The sequence below is a fragment of the Indicator indicator genome, chromosome 22, assembly GCF_027791375.1.
Source record: "Indicator indicator isolate 239-I01 chromosome 22, UM_Iind_1.1, whole genome shotgun sequence".
Lineage (NCBI taxonomy): Eukaryota > Metazoa > Chordata > Aves > Piciformes > Indicatoridae > Indicator > Indicator indicator.
In genome coordinates this window covers 17,968,762-17,988,187 of record NC_072031.1, presented here as the reverse complement: position 1 = coordinate 17,988,187, position 19,426 = coordinate 17,968,762, and the positions used below count along the sequence as shown (strand labels likewise).

General features: G+C 57.4%; 1 protein-coding gene across 2 annotated transcripts in view; it reads right to left on the bottom strand.

The window, feature by feature from the left end:
* UBN1 (ubinuclein 1) overlaps window positions 1-19,150 on the bottom strand; it is a 32,867-nt gene extending 13,717 nt beyond the window's left edge. For both annotated transcript variants that reach the window (XM_054391199.1, XM_054391200.1), the window contains exons 1-11: window positions 18,908-19,150; window positions 16,822-16,908; window positions 14,575-14,670; window positions 14,188-14,322; window positions 13,499-13,602; window positions 12,384-12,822; window positions 8,746-8,816; window positions 5,857-5,986; window positions 5,104-5,222; window positions 3,689-3,817; window positions 1,447-1,590 (exon numbers count right to left, since the gene is read on the bottom strand). In XM_054391199.1, coding sequence (XP_054247174.1) covers window positions 1,447-1,590; window positions 3,689-3,817; window positions 5,104-5,222; window positions 5,857-5,986; window positions 8,746-8,816; window positions 12,384-12,822; window positions 13,499-13,602; window positions 14,188-14,322; window positions 14,575-14,670; window positions 16,822-16,908; window positions 18,908-19,150 — 1,697 coding nt within the window. The remainder of the gene's footprint in view (window positions 1-1,446; window positions 1,591-3,688; window positions 3,818-5,103; window positions 5,223-5,856; window positions 5,987-8,745; window positions 8,817-12,383; window positions 12,823-13,498; window positions 13,603-14,187; window positions 14,323-14,574; window positions 14,671-16,821; window positions 16,909-18,907) is intronic.
* Between the last annotated feature and the right edge of the window lie 276 nt (window positions 19,151-19,426).

Below are 19,426 nucleotides of genomic sequence, written 5' to 3'. Positions count from 1 at the left end.
TGTGATCTGCTGCTCATACTCAGCACTCCTCCAGGACTGCCACCTCCTTCCTTCTTCATCAACCCCCCTCAAAAAAAAACCCAAATTCAGCTCTTTAAATGCAGAGAAGCAGACCCCAGCAGTGAGACAGGAGGGCTTGCTTCCTTTCTAAAGCAAAACCTTGGTGGCAGTGCCAGTGAATGACTCTTTGCACCTGCCAGCACAGTGCCATGGGTGATGGAGGGCATGGAAGAGCAGGAAACAGCAGGGAAGGCACCAGCTAAGGTCAAGGAAACCAAATCCCTAGGCCCCTGAAAACTCCTGCTTGCTTACTTGGGGGAATGCTGCAGGGAAGACTTCCCAAAGTGCCTGACCTTTGTCAGACAGATCCAAGGGATCCTTTGGCAAACAGATCCAAGGAGCCACAGGGCTGCCAGCGTCACCTCACTCCCACCTCTGCCTTGTACCTGCTCACTGCCAGAGGTCAAGGTGGGGGCCAAGAGTGCTCAGCAGGGACATTTCCTACCTGGCTGACAGCACAGACCCCATGAGACTGAGGGGCAACTGAAAGCAGGAGGGGTGGGGAGAACACACTGGAGGGCAGGGCTGCCACTGCCAGGACCTTGGCAGGCTGCAGAGAGGGGCTGGAGGGCAGGGCTGCCACTGCCAGGACCTTGGCAGGCTGCAGAGAGGGGCTGGAGGGCAGGGCTGCCACTGCCAGGACCTTGGCAGGCTGCAGAAAGAAGCCAACACAAACCTTGTGTGGCCCAACGACGACAAAGGCAAAGTCCTGAGGCTGGGATGGAAAAAACCTCACAGCAACAGGGGCTGGGCACCAAGTGGGCACCAGCAGCCTTGAGAAATGAGCCTGGGGGTCATGGTGGGCAAGTTGGCCACAAGCCAGGAACGAGAGCTAAGGAGACACTGGCAGGTATTGGCCAGAGCACAGCTCAGGTGCTTATTCCTCTCTGTTTAGCACTGGTGAGGTCACCTCCGGAGGCAGCAGCCAGTTTCAGGGTCCCCACAGCACAAGAGAGAGGCTGACAAGCTGGAGACAGCCCAGAGCCACCATGGTGGCTGAGAAACAGGGCCACAGGACAGACAGGGAAGGGTTGAGGGACCTGGGATGGCTTAACCTGGAAAATGAGGAGACCAAGGAAGGATCTAAGAGCAGCCTTCCACCACCTAAAGAGTGGGAGGGAGCCAGGGAGCTGTGAAGAAGGTGGAAGCAGAACCTTCTTAGAGGTGCAGAGTGGAAAGCAAGGAGTTCAGTGCAGCAAGGGCAGCTGTGATGGGAAAGAAGAAAAGGCTCCATGAAGAGTGCCCAAGCACCAGCAGAGGGGCCTGGAGATGCTGTGGTGATCTCCATCCTTGGAGAAGACAAAGCCCTGAGCACTCTGACCTAGCCCTGCAGCAGAGGTAGGACCAAAGACCTTCCAGGCCCCTGAGGACAAGGTTCTTGCTCACCTGGCCTGCATCCAGCCTTTTGGCCAAAGGGGCTTCACCTCTCCAGATAGGAAGGTCTTCAGATAATCCTCTAGAGACTGAGCCTGATTCTTGTCAAGGTCATAACCATCCAACTTAATCTTCACCAAATGGCAAAGCAGCTCCCTGAAGGACAGCAAGAGTTCAAAGAGGGTCACGTGGAATCCTTGCCCCAGCTGCAGGTCAGGGGCCAGAGGGAGGTCAGGGGCCAGATGCAGGTCAGGGGCCAGATGGAGGTCAGGGCCAGCTGCAGGTCAGGGGCCAGATGGAGGTCAGGGGCCAGATGGAGGTCAGGGCCAGCTGCAGGTCAGGGCCAGCTGCAGGTCAGGGGCCAGATGCAGGTCGGGGCCAGCTGCAGGTCAGGGGCCAGATGGAGGTCAGGGCCAGATGGAGGTCAGGGGCCAGATGCAGGTCAGGGGCCAGATGCAGGTCGGGGCCAGATGCAGGTCAGGGGCCAGATGCAGGTCAGGGCCAGATGCAGGTCAGGGGCCAGATGGAGGTCAGGGGCAGACGGAGGTCAGGGCCAGCTGCAGGTCAGGGCCAGCTGCAGGTCAGGGCCAGCTGCAGGTCAGGGGCCAGATGCAGGTCAGGGGCCAGATGCAGGTCAGGGGCCAGATGCAGGTCAGGGGCCAGATGCAGGTCAGGGGCCAGATGGAGGTCAGGGCCAGATGCAGGTCAGGGCCAGATGAAGGTCAGGGGCCAGATGGAGGTCAGGGGCCAGATGGAGGTCAGGGCCAGATGGAGGTCAGGGCCAGATGCAGGTCAGGGCCAGCTGCAGGTCAGGGTCCAGATGGAGGTCAGGGTCCAGATGCAGGTCAGGGCCAGATGGAGATCAGGGCCAGATGGAGATCAGGGCCAGATGAAGGTCAGGGGCCAGATGCAGGTCAGGCGCAGATGGAGGTCAGGGCCAGCTGCAGGTCAGGGCCAGCTGCAGGTCAGGGGCAGATGGAGGTCAGGGGCAGATGGAGGTCAGGGGCAGATGGAGGTCAGGGGCAGATGGAGGTCAGGGGCAGATGGAGGTGAGGCTGTTGAGCCAAGGCTGGACAAAAGAACCCTGCAGAAGCCCTCTGCTAACCACCCTGAGCCTGCTCTGCCTCTGCAGGGGTAGGGAAGGGCAGGTTCCTGCCATGCACAGCACAGTGCCAGCAGAAGTCTCCTCAGCCCTTGCCATTCCAACCTCCTGAAGCAGCAGAGGTGGTGAAGCAGTGCCAGGGTCCCAGGCAGAACTGAAGCACTCTGCAGGAGCTTCATGCTGAGGCAAGGAGAAGGCAGGAGGGGAAGCCTGCTCTGACCTAAAGAACATTCTAGGGAGCAGCAGCCCAGTCTCTGATGGACCAAGGTGAAGAAGACAACAGGAGTGGTTCTCATCTTACCCTCTCTCTTTCTGCCCTTCTCCCCATGCCCTGCTCCTTGTCAGAGCCATGGGTGCCAGGGGCAGCAACCCCTATGGGTGTTAACTGCTTCCACAACCAGGAGCTGGTCTTCATGGAATGCTTTGGGTTGGAAGAGACCTTCAGGATCAAGCAGTTCACGGGCAGGGACACCTCCCACCAGCCCAGGCTGCTCAAGGCCTCATCCAGCCTGGCCTTCAACACCTCCAGGGAGGGCACAGCCACAGCCTCCCTGGGCAACCTGTGCCAGTGTCTCCCCACCCTCACTGCAAAGATTTTCTTCCTCCTCTCCACTCCCAATCTGCCCTCTCCCAGCTCCAAGCCATTGTCCCTTGTCCTGGCACTCCAAGCCTTTGTCAGAAGTCCCTTCCCAGCTCTCCTGGAGCCCCTTCAAATACTGCAAGGATGCTTTAAGGTCTCCTTAAAGTCTGAGCTGGGCTGAGCAGCCCCAAGCCCCACTTCATGCCCACCAGCAGTTTTTGGCTCAGGCATGGGTGGCAAACTCCCTGAGAGCAGCCTGGAGGTTGCAGACAGCCTGTTGTAAGGGTCCAGCTGGTAGGACCTGAGCAGCTCAGCTGACCTCCTTTTCCCCTCCACCTGTCCCTCTCTTTTGGGCTCTCCACAGAGCTTTATGAGCTTCTCTCAGGGCTGGCCTGACATCAGCTTCACCTTCCTGAGGGGTCTCAGATGCCAGAGTGGCCTCCAGAAAGAGCAGAGCTGAGCCACAGACCTCCCTGCAGACAGTCCACACTGCTCTGGGCACAGCAGACAAAGCCCAGGCTGCACAGCAGGAGGCAAGTGCCAGGCTGAGTGAGGATCTGAAGAGTGCAAACCTGATCTCCTCATTCCACTGGAACTTCTTCCGTGGCCCTGCAGGGCGCTTCCCTCCCTTGTCTTCATCCTCCTCCTCCTCAGAGCAGACTCGGTCTCGCTGCTCCTTGTCCCTCTCCTCTTCCAGCAGCCTGAAATGGAGACACAGGCTGCAGAAGAGAATCATGGAAGCCCTCTCAGCTCCTCCAGTCCAACCATTCTCTAACTCTGCCCAGGCTGGGGCTGAGTCCTGGCCCTCAGCACCACAGCTCTGCCTCTGGGAAACACCTCCAGGGGTGGGGATTCAGTCACCCCCCTGGGCAGCCTGGGCCAGGTTTTGAAAACCCTTCCAGTGAAGAAGTTTCTTCTCATGTCCAACCTAAACCTCCCCTGGGACAGCTTGAGGCCATTGCCTCTTGTCCTGTCCCTTGTTCCCTGGAGCAGAGCCCAAGCCCCAGCTGGCTCCAGCCTCCTCTCAGGGAGCTGCAGAGAGCAATGAGGTCTCCCTCAGCCTCCTCTTCTCCAGGCTCAACACCCCCAGCTCCCTCAGCTGCTCCTCCCCAGCCCTGTTGCTCCTCTCAGATCCAGCTGTGGCCCAGCTGAGTGCCAGTTCACCTCCAGCACCAACACTCTGAGCCTGGTCAGGCTCCTTTCCTGCCTGAGGGGCTCCTGGCTAACCAGGCTCAGCTGCCCTGAAGCAAGGACAGGATTTAAAGGGCTGAAAGCTCTTCCTGTGGGTGTCCAAGCTCTTGCTAAGGGTTCAAGTGTAAGAATTCTCCCAGTTCTGTGTACAAGAGCCCAGGGTACAACCCAGCCCCACTGCTCCCAGGTCTGCCATCTCCCTAAAACCAGGCCCACACAGAAGTCCTGGAAGTCCTCAGCCAAGTCCTGCTCCCATCAGTGCTGCTGCAGCTGGCATCACCAAAGGCAGCACAAGGAACACAGGCAGCTTAATTAGGCCAATTAATCACAGCATGGGCTGGAAAGGACATTGAAGATGATCCAGTACCAACCCCCTGCCATGGGCAGGGACACCTCCCACCAGCCCAGGCTGCTCAAGGCAGTGTGTGAGCTTCTCCTTGGCTCAGTGGAGGCACATTTCCAGAGCAAGGGAATAACAGAAGGCAATCCAGTTTGGTCAGGTTGATGGATCCAGCAGCTGGATGTCCTGAGAACCTCCAGATGGCCTCAAGAGCTGGCAGCTCTTGGATGCCTCTGGCAAGGAGGAATTCATGGATTCATGGAATGGGTTTGGTTGGAAGGGACCTTCCAACCCCCTTTAAGGTCTCCTTAAAGCCTGAGCTGGGCTGAGCATCCCCAGCCCCCACAGTGCCCACCAGCAGTTTTTCACTCAGGAATAGGTGCCAAACTCCCTGAGAGCAGCCTGGAGCTCACAGGGAGCCTGCTGAGGAGCTACAAGAGCAAACCAGAAGCTTACTTGGCAAACTTGGCTTGAGTATGGACCTGGCATTCCTCCTGGTACTTGGTCATCTGCTCTGGCATGGCCCTGCCAATGGCTTCCTTCAGCTTCTGCAGAGGTTCCTTCAGCCTCCCACCCTGCAACAACCAACCACAGACTGAAGCCTCAGCTGGCATCCTCCAGCTCAGGCACCCAACCCTGCCAGGGCAAGGCCAGTCCTGAGCCCAACCATCAGGCAGGGAGCCTGAGATGTGCCCAGAGCAGGGCATCACCACCTGAGGTGGGCAACAGCTCTGCCCTGGAGGGCAGGGAGGGAAATGGGCACAAGGCAGAGCTGTGCTCTGGGGGGCAGGCAGGGAAATGGGCACAAGGCAGAGCTGTGCCCTGGGGGCAGGGAGGGAAATGGGCACAAGGCAGAGCTGTGCCCTGGGGGCAGGGAGGGAAATGGGCACAAGGCAGAGCTGTGCTCTGGGGGGCAGGCAAGGAAATGGGCACAAGGCAGAGCTGTGCTCTGGGGGGCAGGCAGGGAAATGGGCACAAGGCAGAGCTGTGCCCTGGGGGGCAGGCAGGGAAATGGGCACAAGGCAGAGCTGTGCCCTGGGGGCAGGGAGGGAAATGGGCACAAGGCAGAGCTGTGCCTTGGGGGCAGGCAGGGAAATGGGCACAAGGCAGAGCTGTGCCCTGGGGACAGGGAGGGAAATGGGCTCTGGGTTCAGGGAGGGCCCTGGGCAGGAGGCAGGTGCTGAGGGGTGGTGCTGAGGAGCCACTCACCTGCTCATAGAGATAGAGCCTGCGGGCACGCTTGAGCAGGGTGTCCTTGCTGCAGGGGAAGAAGGCAGCCAGGTGGGCATAGACCCCGGAGCGCACCTGGCTGCTCAGCTCCCGGGTCTGCAGCTCTATGCTGAGGGACAAGACAGAGAGCAGTCAGCAGGGACCTGCCAGGGCTTGACAGCCAACAGAAAGGCCACTCAGGTGCAGCCTGGGGAGCTGGAGGAGGGAGGGACAAAGGACAGGCTGAGCAGGTCTTCTACAGAGCCAGGCTGGGAGAGTTGGGGTTGTTCAGCCTGGAGAGGAGAAGGCTCCAGGGAGACCTTCTGGTGGCCTTGCAGTGCTTCAAGGGGACAGAAGGAAGCTGGGGACAGAGTTTGTCTCAGGGCCTGTTGGGACAGGCCAAGGGGGGATGGTTGGAAGTGAAAGAGGGAGATTGAGAGTGGAGAGAAGGGAGAAATGTTTGGCAGTGAGGGTGGGGAGAGCCTGGCCCAGGCTGCCCAGAGAGGTGGGAGCTGCCCCATGGCTGGCAGCAGTGCAGGGCAGGTTGGTTGGGGCTGGGAGCAGCCTGCTCTGGCCGCAGCTGTCCCTGCTGGCTGCAGGGGTTGAATTGGATGAGCTTGGAAGGTCCCTTCCAACCCAAAGCAATCTGTGAGTCTAAACATTTCCATCCCCCCTTCTCCAGTTATCAGATCCTGCTGACAATCCTCTCTCCATGGTTCTCACAAGTTCCCTGATGCACTGACAGGCTGCAAGGTCTTCTCCATGCTGCAGAACTCCAGCCCTTCCAGCCTTTCTCCATAGGAGAGGTTTTCCCAAGCCCCTGACCATTTTCATGGTCCAATTTGGACCCACTCTGACAGATCCAAGGTGCTGGGCCCCTGCGGCTGGATTTGTGCTCCAGGGGAGTCTGACCAGAGCCAAAGGGGAGATTCACCTCCCTTGACCTGCTCAGCACACTGCCTGTGGTGCCTTGGCCTTCAACTTGCTTCCCAGTGAGGTCAGAGTGGTGTGTGCCAAGCCCACCTGGGCAACTTAGGGGAGCAGCTTTTGAAGCCACCTCCCAGCCTCAGCAGCTGTAAAGCCTCTGGTTCTGTAGCACAGCCACCCAAGACCTGCCTGAGTCTCTCCTGGCTGTGGTCAGCAGGGCTCAGGTTGGGGCCAGGTTTGGGCTCTGTGCAGTCAGCACTGGAAGGCTGCAAGGTGACAATCACCAGCCCAGGGAGAGGGAAGCAGACTCCCAAACTCCCTCTGAGTGCCTGGAGAAACCTTCCTGGGATGACCAGAGAGCTGGGGTGACCACTGGGCTGGGTGTCCTCAGCAGCCCTCTCCAGGCACTTGGAGAAGAATGAAGCCATTCCCCAGAGGAACACTGGCAGTGTGGAACTGGGAGACTCAGCACCACAGGGCAGTGGGATGCAGCTCCTCCAGTCTGCACAGCAGGGCAGCTGAAGGCAGCAGCCCCACCACAGCTCCATGGAGCAGAGAACTGCAATAGCAAAGAATCACAGAATGGATCAGGTTGGGAGGGACCTTCAAAGGGCATCCTGTCCAACCCCTGCAGGCAGCAAGGACAGCTCCGACCAGGGCAGGCTGCTCAGGGACACAGCAAGTTTGACCTGGAATATCTCCATGGATGAGGCCTCCACCACCTCCCAGGGCAACCTGTGCCAGTGTCTCCCCACCCCCACTGCTAAGAATTTCTTTCTCATCTCCCCTCTCAATCTCTCCTCTTCCAGCTCAAAGCCACTGTCCCTCATCCTACCCCCACAGCCCCTTCTGCACAGTCCCTCCCCAGCCTGCCTGGAGGTCCTCTGCAGATATTGAAATGCAGCTCTGAGGTCTCCCTGGAGCCTTCTCTTCTCCAGGCTGAACAGCCCCAACTCTCCCAGCCTGTCCCCACAGCAGAGCTTCTCCAGCCTCTGAGCATCTTTGTGGCCTCCTCTTGCCCCTCTCCAGCAGCTCCAGGTCCTTCTTGTGCTTGGTCCCATATCTGGCCCCAGCCCTGCAGGTGAGGTCTCCCCAGAGCAGAGGGCAGGATCCTCTCTCTCCAGCTCTGCCCACACTGCTTTGGATGCAGCCCAGGCTGCCCTTGGCCTTCTGTGCTGCCAGTGCCCATTGCTGGCTCCTGGCCAGCTTCTCCCCCCCCAGCACCCCCAAGGCCTTCTCTGCAGGGCTGCTCTCAGTCTCATCACCCCCAGCCTGGGTTGATACCAAGGACTGCAGGACCTTGCACTTGGCCTTGTTGAACCTTCTGAGGTTCTCCTCAGCAACCTCTGCAGCCTGTCCAGGTCCCTCTGGATGCCTTCCCATCCTTCAGCCTTCCCAACCACACCACCCAGCTTGGTGTCCCCTGCAGCCCTGCTGAGGGTGTCTCAGTCTCTCTATGGCATTGGTGGAGATGCTGAACAGCTCTGGTCCCAGTGCAGGCCCCTGGGGGTCACCACCTCTCACCCATCTCCACCTGGGGGTCACCACCCTCACCCATCTCCACCTGGGGGTCACCACCCTCACCCATCTCCACCTGGGGGTCACCACCTCTCACCCATCTCCACCTGGGGGTCACCACCTGTCACCTAGATGACCATGGCTGACATCTGCCAGGGAGAGACTTCCTGCCCTTGGATCAAGCTGCAGTCACTGCTCAGGAGACCAAATCTAAGTGGATGGACATGAAGGTTGAGAAGAGGAGGCCTGGCTGTGTCCCCTCCACCATTCTCCTACCCCAGTTAAACATCAGAGCTCCACTGCAGCCATCTCTAGGAGACCTCCATGCCAGGCTGGGCATGCTCTGTGGGGAGGAGCTGTACAGAGACCCCCTCACAGCAACTTCTCTTCAGCTGACCAAAACTGCTCTGCCTCAGCAGCTCCTTCCCTCCTGGGGGCACTTACTCCAGTATGATGTTGTTGATGTCCTGAGTGAAGAATCTCTGTTTGCCTTCTCCCTCTGCAGCTCTGGCAGCCTGGGAATGAGCAGAGAGCACAAAGTCACCCACAGCACCACACAGGCACAAGGAGGCTTAAACCACTCCACAAGCATCACAAACCAAGCCCCAGTCTCCCCCCACCAACCTCCAGTCTCCCCCCACCAAGCTCTGGGCCCCCTGCCTGTTGCAGATGGGCTAAAAGCTGCCACCTCCAGCAGACACCTGAGGGGTTGTGTCCTCTCCTCTTACACCTCCTCAGCTCCAGCCCAAGCTGACCTGGTGAGACCCTGTCCTGCCCACAGACCTTCCCTTGGGGGCTCTCCTCGTGACCCCTGAGTTTCCTGCACTGAAGGCTTCACATCTAATGGGGCCAAGGAGCTTCCCTGGTGGCCATGGGGTCCTTTGGGCTGGGCACAGTCACAGCTGCAGGGCAGAGGGAGAGCTGCAGGGCAGAGGGAGAGCTGCAGGGCACAGGGAGAGCTGCAGGGCACAGGGAGAGCTGCAGGGCACAGGGAGAGCTGCAGGGCACAGGGAGAGCTGCAGGGCACAGGGAGAGCTGCAGGGCACAGGTTTAACCTCACCCCAGAGGTCGGTCAGAGCAACACAGAGCATGTCCCTGGAGCAGCCCAGCTCCCCCCAGCATACACACTGAGGGGCAGGCAGACTTCTCAGCAGGCTTTAAGCCCAATGTGGACACCAAGCCAGGAGCAGCAGCCCCAGGGGCTGGGTCATTCCCAGTCAACACCATGGAAACCAGGAGGAAAAAAAAAAGAAAATCAGGAAGCTTCCTGAGGCATGACTGCAGCACACAGAGTGCTGCCCAAAACCTCACCCCCAGGAAAAGTATGTCCAGCAGGAAGAGAATTCCAGGGGAAGACAACTGCCAAGGGCTGTCAGTGTCTGCCAAGTGGGGAGGGAACCAAGGCTGGGATTGACCACCAGGCAATACAGCAAGAGAAAAGATTCCCTATGTGGGAAAGGAGACCAGGAGAAGGCCATTAGGGCTGCCCTGCCCTGGTCAGGCCACAGCTGGAGTCCTGGGTCCAGTTCTGGGCTCCCCAGTTCAGGAGAGACAGAGAAGTGCTGGAGAGAGTCCAGGGGAGGCTGCAGAGCTGCTGAGGGGCCTGGAGCAGCTCTGTGAGGAGCAAAGGCTGAGAGCCCTGGGGCTGAGAGCCTGCAGAAGAGCAGCCCCAGAGGGCAGCTGAGCAATGCTCAGCAAGAGCTAAAGGAGCTGTGGGTAGGGGGCAAGAGGCTGGGGCCAGACTCTGCTCAGTGGTGCCCAGGGCCAGCACAAGGGGCAAGGGGCACAAAGTGGCAGGCAGGAGGTTGGATGTGAGCAGGAGGAGAAAGTTGTTTGGTGTGAGGGTGCTGGAGGGCTGGAGCAGGCTGGCCAGAGAGGTTGTGGAGTGTCCTTGTGTGGAGAGCTTCCAACCCCCCCTGGGCATTGTGCTCCTGGGCATTGTGCTGTGGGTGCCCTGCTGGAGCAGGGCTTGGGCTGGGGGAGCTCCAGAGGTCTCTTCCAGCCCCAGGCTGCTGGCACTGTTTGTGATTCTGTCACCCTGCAATCCCCTCTCATTTAACACTCCAGGGCAGAAGCTGCCTCCATCCCTGCCAGCAGAGCTGCTGACATGGAAGGGAGAAAGGAAGATGCTGAAGAGAATCCTCAACAGGAAAATCCTTTGAGGGAGGGGAGGGTTAAAATTCAAATCAGTTCAAAGAGTCTCCATCTAACCCAGGAGATGCTCCCACCTGCTGGGATCACAGAACCACAGAATGCTCTGGGCAGGAAGGGACCTCCAAAGCTCATCCAGTCCAACCCCTGCACTCAACAGGGACATTCTCCCCTAGATCAGGTTGCCCAGAGCCCTGTCCAGCCTCACCTTGAGTATCTCCAGGCATGGAGCCTCCCTGGACAACCTGTTCCAGTGTTCCAGCAGCCTCCTGGTGCAGAACTTGTTCCTCACACTCAAGGGACATGGAAGGGACCTCTAGAGACCTTCAGTCCCACCTGCCCCAGAGCTCATGTCCCAGCTGGTTCCATCTGGTGTTTCTCCTGCTCCACTTCTTCCCTTCACACCCACAGCCCAGCAACAGGAGCCAGAGCAGCAGGAAGATCCCTGGGCAGTCTGCTCCTGCCCAATCTTGTGGCAACCTAACCCTTGACTTGGTACCATGGCAGCCTCCACAACCTTCTCCTTTGGCTCCCAAGAAAGAGCTGTATCAGAGTTTGCTCTGAACAGCAAGGAAACAGCCATGAAGAACCTGTGCTCTTCATCAGCTGCAGCTCCTCCATCTGCTCCCCACCACTCCACACCCCTCACACTTGTCAGCAGCACTCAGTCATCTGTAACAGAAGTTTTTCTTTAGCAACAGCAGTTAGGAAGCAAGAGATGCTTCAGTGAGAGGTGTCCTGAACTGCTGTGCCCAGGAGGCAGAACACAAACCACCAGCAGAGGTCCAAGGGCACTGCTGATGGCTTCACATCATAGGTTCATAGAATCCCTGAATGGTTTGGGTTGGAAGGGACCTTCAAGATCATCCAGTTTCAACCCCCTGCCATGGGCAGGGACACCTCCCACCAGCACAGCTTGCTCAAGGCCTCATCCAGCCTGGCCTTGAATGTCTCCAGGGATGGGACCTCCACTACCTCCCTGGGCAACCTATGCCAGTGTCTCCCCACCCTCACTGCAAACAATTTCTTCCTCCTCTCCAGGATCAGCTGAGGGAATTAGGGATGTTTAGCCTTCAGAAGAGGAGGCTGAGGGAGACCTCATTGCTTTCTACAGCTTCATGAAAGGAGGCTGGAGCCAGGTGGGGGCTTGGGCTCTTCACACAGGCAGCAGGGACAGGACAAGAGGAAACAGCCTCAAGCTGCCCCAGGGGAGGTTCAGGTTGGACATGAGGAACAATTTCTTCCCAGCAAAGGTTCTCAGGCCCTGTCCCATCCTGCTCAGGGAGGTGGTGGAGTCTCCATCCTTGGAGGTGTTTAAAGCCTCCTGGCTGTGGTGCTGAGGGAGGTGGTTTGGTGGCAGTGGCTCAGCAGCAGTGCTGGGTTGTGAGCTCTGGGTGAGTGTTGGACTGGATGAGCTCCAAGGTCTCTTCCAACCCAACCCATTCTATCAATCCATCAATCTCAGGGCTTTCCACACCTCCTCACACTTTTTGGTCATGCTTTCTGGCTGCACTCAGTTCTTCTCCACACAGAACCCTCCCTGCCACCTCACAGGCACTGTCCTGACTGTTGTGACACACCAAGAACACTGGGGGTGGGATTTGGCCTTCAGGCTCCTCAGTTCACAATTTAACTCCATTCACACTAAAATGACTTTGGAAACAACCTCTTGCCTCACATCTGCACTTTGCCAAGAGAGGGAAAGAAGTCCTCCCAACAGCTGTGACCCTGTGACACTCAGGAGATGAAAGGACTTTGAGCCTCCCTGACACCCAGCTGGGGACAGAACCTGGTGACACCAGGGAGAGATCCCACGTGGCACCACAAAGCTCTCCTGCTCCAGCCAGCCCTGGGGGAAGCTACACAAGCCCTGCAGAGCTGTGCCCACACCTGCAGCACCCACAGAGCCCCCCGGGCTCCCGGGGCCATACCTGGGCCAGCTCCTTGATGCGCTTCTCCAGAGGGGCTGGCAGCCCCTCGGGGAGGGAGGGAGGCTGCTTGAAATCCTGCTCCAGGCCCATCCCGCCGGAATCGCTGCCGTCCTCCACCTCAGCAAAGGGACTGCCCTCTGGGGACTCGCTGAGCAGCCTCTCCAGGTCCAGCTCAGTTAAGGAGTCCATGGCTGTGGCTGCCTGAAGCAGGTCACTGTCACTGGCATGGCCAAAGAGCGAGAGCAGAGGGTCAGGCATGGGCTCTGCCTCCCTCGGGGCTGGAGGCTCTGCGGGTGAAGGAGTCACCGCCTTCTGCTCCTCATCTTTTTTCTTCTGAGCATCCTTCTCCTTCTGAAACTTCTTCAGCATCTCCTTGACACTAAGAGCCCCAGAGTATTTCTTCTTCTTCTTCTCCTTGCTTGCATTTAACGCTGTAAAGCTGCAAACAAAGAGATGGAGGAGGAAAGGCAACGGAAATGAGTCCAAGAGGAAGGGGAAGGGACATGGATACCTTCACCCCAGCTCACTGCAGCCATGCCTTGCAGCCTGCTAAGTCTCAGCTCCTTGACCAGTGACAGCAGGAAGAATGCTCCATGGTCTCCTAAGCTCTTATAGTTGTGCTGCTTGCTCAGGCTGGAGGAGAGGCTGACCTCCCTCACTGGTGGAGCTTAAAGTGCCTCCAGCAAGTTCTGCTCTTGGTTAGCTACCTGCACTTTTCCTGCAAGGAAGGTTGGGCAATGCACCAGTGCAGAGGAACTGGAACAAGGCAGTTTGCATGAGAGCAGCTGGAAGCTTTTTGCCTGTTGAAGCCAGGAGAGCAAGTTCCTTTTTCTTCTCTTCAGGCTCTCCAGTAACTGTCTCCATCATCAGTGCACAAACAGAGCTCTGACAAACACCAACACTGGGGCCAGCTCTGCCCCTTCCTCCCCTCACTGGGGAGCTCTGCTCCTGCCCCAGTCCCCAGCTGCCTTTGTTTTCCCACTCCAGAAGCAAGAGGGGTTGGCCTCCTGGTGTCTCTGCAGCACACACTCAAGCCACCCCCTCCGGCACCAGGGATGTCAAATGCCACCTGTGACCCCAGCAGGAGGCAGTGAGCATTCCTTCCCCTTCCTTACCCAGCTTTTGGAAACTTGGACTTCTTGGATTTCTTTTCCTTGTCATAAGAATCATCTTTCTTCTTCTTCTTGACTTTTTCACCTCCGTCTTTCAACTTCCTCTTCTGGAGAGAGGTCACAAAGCAAAATCACAACCAGGGCACCTCCTGCAATGCTGCCTCTGGGCCCTCCCCACACTGCACACATGAACCCAGAGCCAACTGTCTGTGCCCATGGTTCTGGCACACAGAGTGTTCATCATTTCACAGCAGAGCTGATGCCATCCAGAAAGGGAAAGGGATGCCCAGGTGCTGCTGCTGCCTCCCCTTTTAGCCACCTCCCTTCAGCACCATGCAAACAGGGCTGGCTCCAGCAGAGATTGCCACCTGATTTCTCAGCAGTCTCCCCAACACTTCAGATGAGGAAGAGAAGGATCCTGGAACAAACCTTGTCATCCCCCCATGATGCTAAGTGACATTTCAGGGTGGCAAGCAGCTGCTGGCATCTCTGCTCTAGGAAGCAGGCAGTGCCACAGAGCCTCAACCGTGGCAGCCATGCTCCACTCCACTCCCCAGTACTGGCACTGGAGGAGATTTCTGTCCACACCAAGTCACAGCTTTCTCTCTGCTTCACATGGCAGCACATTTTTCATGCAGCAAACCCACTGAGCTCTAAGAGAGGGAAGAGTGGAGGCAAGGTGGCTTGCTGACCTTGGGGCACTTCTTCTTCTTCTCTTTCACGTAGTCATCTTCAGACTCCGAGGCCTGCCGGAACTGCAGCGTCCCCGAGTTGATGTAAAAGCCTCCATACTTGGTTGTGAGGGAAGCTGGAACCAGCTCATCATACTGGAAACAACAGAGAACACCTTACTGGTACTGTGAGCTGTGATATTCCATCCTGGACCAGAGATGCACAGGGAATAGAGTGGGATTTGTGCTCCCCCAGGACCACGGCAGGGGCACAGACGCTCCTGCTAACCATTCTCCTGCCACGTGCTTGCCCCAGGAGCTCTCCTTCCCCAGCCCTGCAGGCTCCTGGCTCTCTCCCAGGTCAGGCTGTCCCCAGGCAGCTGTTTTTCACCCCCTGCCAGTACTCACAGCTTCGGAGTTATCGATGAAGGAGTCAGACTCATCGTAGCCATAGCCCATGTCAATCAGGTCCTGGATGCGGTCCTTCCGGCGCCTCTTCCCGCCCTGAGCGACACAACAGTGACCTTCTTCAGTGACCTTCCTCCTCCACTGACCATGGGGACAGCCCTGGCACAGGGCCCTGGCACTGCCCCTGCACAGAAAGGGGGCTGAGATCTTTTAGCTCCTAGCAGCAGCAGAACAGGAGCAGCGCTCACACAGAACGGTAGGGGTGGGAAGGGACCTCTGGAGAGCATCCAGCCCAAGCCCCCTGCCAGAGCAGGAGCACCTAGAGAAGGTCACACAGGGACACATCCAGGTGGGGATGGAATGTCTCCAGAGGAGACTCCACCACCTCTCTGGGCAGCCTGCTCCAGGGCTCCATCACTCTTAATTTAAAGCAGTTCCTCCTCATGTTCAGATAAAACTCCTGATGTTCCACTCTGTGCCCACTGCCCCTTGTCCTGCCACTGGGCACCACTGAACCTTTGGTCCCATCCTACTGACACCCACCCTTGAAGTGCTGATCAGCATTGATGAGTTTCCCCTGGTCCCATCCTCCAGACACCCACCCTTGAGTATTGATCAGCATTGATCAGATCCCCCCTCAGGCTGCTCTTCTCCAGGCTCAACAGCCCCAGGGCTCTCAGCCTTTCTCCACAAGGGAGGTTAATTCCCAGCAGGCTGTCTGGAACCTCAGGGTAAAGTAAATTCAGTTCTAGGCCCTTTCACATGGAACCCCAAACTGCTGCAGCCAAACGGACCAGAGGCTGAGCTGCCAGCCAGGCTGGCTCTGTGCCACCAGAGGTGATGGTGAATTAGGTCTGTGCCCCTGAGCACAGACCTAGAATCAGAGAATCAGTTTGGTTAGCAAAGCCCTTGAAGCTCATCCAGTCCACCCATTCCTTGATTCTACCAAGGCTGGTGTCAAACCATGGCCCTCAGCACCACAGCTCTGCCTCTCAGAAATACCTCCTGGAATGGGCATTCAACCACCTCCCTGGGCAGCCTGGGCCCATGCCTGGAAACCCCTGCTAGGAAGGAATATTTCATAATATCCAACCTGACCCTCCCCTGGCACACTTTCAGGCCATTGCTTCTCCTTCTAGCACCTGAGCCTAGGGAGCAGAGCCCAAGCCCCAGCTGGCTCCAGCCTCCTCTCAGGGAGCTGCAGAGAGCAATGAGGTCTCCCTCAGCCTCCTCTTCTCCAGGCTCAACACCCCCAGCTCCCTCAGCTGCTCCTCCCCAGCCCTCTTCTCCAGACCCTTCCCCAGCTCTCTTGCCCTTCTCTGACCTGCTCCAGCCCTCAGTGTCCTTCTTGCAGTGAGAGGCCCAGAACTGAACCAAACCTGAAACTCAAGCTGTGCCCTCCCCAGTGCCCAGCCCAGGGGCACAATCCCTGCCCTGCTCCTGCTGCCACCCCATTGCTGCTCCAGGCCAGGCTGCTGCTGCCCTTCTTGCCCACCTGGGCACTCCCTGGCTCCTCTTCAGCTGCTGGCACCCAGCACCCCCAGGCCCTTCTCTGCTGGGCACTTTGCAGCCACTCTGCCCCAAGCCTGGAGCCTTCCTGGGGATGTTGTGAGCCAAGGGCAGGATCCAGCCCTTGGCCCTTCAACCTTGCTGCCAGTGAAGGGCTGGATTGCTCTCCACAAATGCTACACAGTCACTACAAACTCATTACTCCAGGCTCCAAATACACACCCAGAGCATGAAGGTGACTCAGAGGCCAAATCCTTATCACAAGGCAAGACAACAACTCATTCTCCTGGGGTGCCCATGGTCAAACCTTACATAGCTGCAAACCTTACCTGTGCAAATCAAGTGAGAGGAAGAAGAGAAAGGACCTGACTGAGGCAGTGTCCCTCACACTGCCTGTCCCTAAGGCCCAGAGTGCTGGCACATTCCATGGCCTATCAATGAATTTTGACTTCACAAAATGAAGGGTTCCACATGACAGCAGCTTCTTGGCCACCACCAGTGAGAACAGCACTCCCCTTAAGCAGACTCCTCTGACTTAAGAGCACAGCTGAACTATTTTCATGGCCCCACTGCCTTGAGATGGGAAAGGAAGAGAGAAACCAGCACCTTCCAGCAAGGATAAAGGATTGAGAGCAGGAAAATAAAGGCAAAGGCCAGCAGCTGGTGCTGGTTGAGCTGAACAGCACTGCCTGTGCCAAGGGCTCCTGGAAAGCCAGGGGCAATGCAAGACAGACTCACATATTTTTCTTCAAACTTCCTAGCAAGGGCCTCCACTTTATGCCTTTCCTTCTCCTCATCATTGAAGGGATCAGCAGGGTCTTTCTTCTGTGAAAATAAGAGACAAACACAAATCAAAGGCAGTTCTACCACATTCCCAATCATCAGGACTAGAGCAGCCAGGCAGCAGCTCAGACAAATCAGCAGTGACCACAATCTTCACCAACGACACAAGGCAGAGGACCAAGGCACCCTCACCACGTTTGCAAATGACCCCAAGCTGAGTGGTGCAGGGGATGTGCCTGAGGGGCAGGATCCCCCCAGAGGGACCTGGAGAAGCAGGTCCATGTGAACTCAGAGGCTGATCAGAGAGCTGGGGACAGAGTTTGGAGCAGGGCTTGTTGGGGCAGGCCAAGGGGGGGATGGTTTGAACTCAAAGAGGGAGATGCAGACTGGAGAGAAGGAAGAAATGTTTGACACTGAGGGCCCAGGCTGCCCAGAGAGGTAGGAGATGTCCTATCCCTGGAAGCATTCAAGCTCAAGCTTGATGGGGCTCTGAGCAACCTGCTCTAGTTGCAGAAGTCCCTGCTGACTGCAGGGGTTGGACTGGATGAGTTTTAAAGGTCCCTTCCAACCCAAACAGTCCTTGACTCTGAGAGGGTCTCTCAGCTACTTTGGTACTTCTGCCTCTGCTTCTCCTGACTCTCAGAACCAAACAAAAGCCACACAAAGCATCAGCTGCTTCTCAACAGTTGTGACAGCAAAACATCAGCAGAATCCAGTCAACTCTCCCTTGATAGCAAAACAGCCCTGGCACAGAGCTCAGATGTGACAGCACTTTGGATGCCATTGCACCCTGAGAACCAGCTTCCCACAGCCAAGCAGCTCTGTCAGACCACACCTGACAGCACCCCATCCAGCACTGAGGTGGAAATGTTCACCTGGAGCAGAGCAAGGGCCCAAGAGAAGATCCAACCACATGCTGCAGGAGCATCTCTCCTTCTGATGCTCTTTGGAAGAGAGTTCCTGGGAAAGGGCTCCTCCCCACTGCTAGCAAGCCAGGTACCAACCATCACTCCAGATCCAGCAGTTCCAAACTAAACAAGCAGCACACCCCATCCCTGCCACCAACAGCACCTTGCTGATGTGAAATTCCACACAATGCAAATCACAGAATGCAGCAGGTTGGAAGGGACCTTCAAAGCCCATCCTGTCCAGCCCCCCTGCAGGCAGCAGGGACATCTCCAACTGGAGCAGGTTGCTCAGGGCCACATCAAGCCTGATCTTGAGGGTCTCCAGGGATGGGGCCTCAACCACCTCCCAGGGCAGCCTGTCCCAGTGTCTCCCCAGCCTCACTGTGCAGAGCTTCCTCCTGATGTCCAACCTAACTCTGCCCTGCTCCACTTTCAAACCACTGCCCCTCGTCCTGTCACTACAAGCCCTAACTGAGTGAGGCAGCACGGCCCCGACAAGAGCCTCTGCCTGGGTGCCACTCTTCCTGCCCATGGGATGCCAAATCACTCTCCTTCCACCTCTCAGCACCTCACAACCAACTCCCAAACCAGCAATGAAACAGCAACCCTAGATAAAGCCTCTGGAACACAGAATCACAGAATGGTCTGGGTCAGAAGGGACCTCCAAAGCCCATCCAGTCCAACCCCTGCACTCAGCAGGGACATCCTCCACCAGAGCAGGTGCCCAGAGCCCTGCTGAACCTCACCTTGAATATTTCCAGGGATGGGACCTCAACCACCTCCCTGGGCAACCTGTTCCTGTGTTCCAGCAGCCTCCTGGTGCAGAACTTGTTCCTCACATCCAATCTCAATCTGCTCTGCTCTAGTTTGAAGCCATTGCCTCTGGTCCTGTCACTGCAGGCCTTTGTAAACAGTCTTTCTCCATCCTTCTTGTAGCCCCTTCAGGTCCTGGCAAGCAGCTCTAAGGTCCCCCTGGAGCCTTCTCTTCTCCAGGCTGAACACCCCCAGCTCCCTCAGCCTGTCCTTGCGGCAGAGCTGCTCCAAGCCCCTGATCACTTTCATGATGCTGAGCTTCCATAACACAGCTTCCCCAGGAGGACACCCACCTTGTCCCCTGAGAATCCACCACCCACCTTGTCCCCTGAAGATCCACCACCTTTTACTTTCCCTCGACAGCTCTTCAGAAGGTCTGGGTAGAAGAACTCTGGGCAGCGTTTGTGGTCTGGCTCGAAGAGAGTCAGAGTGATGCGAACGGCAGTGGCCGCCGGCTCCACGTCCTGGGGCTGCTCTCCATCGTCCTTCCGAGACCTCTTCAGGAAGCTGCTGCTAAGTGGGCCGTGGAGAGTGGTGAAGGGAACCCTGTGGGGCTCCGTCATGGCTATGGTCCAGTCTTACCAGTCCTCATGGCACAGTTCCCATTCCATCACGAAAGGGCAGCCCCAGCTGCAAGGCTACGGATTGCACCTGCTGGCTGAAGGAGAACTGAAGCCCTCGGCAGTGGAATGAATCCTGTGGAGTCTGGAATTCCGTAGGGAAACGACAAAGGTCTGTGCTGCCAGCACCTGCTGCAACCATTAAAGAAAGGAAGAAAGAAGTCAACCCTGGAACCAGCAGCCCCTCCAACGCCAGCAGCCCCCCGCGCTGTCACTGCT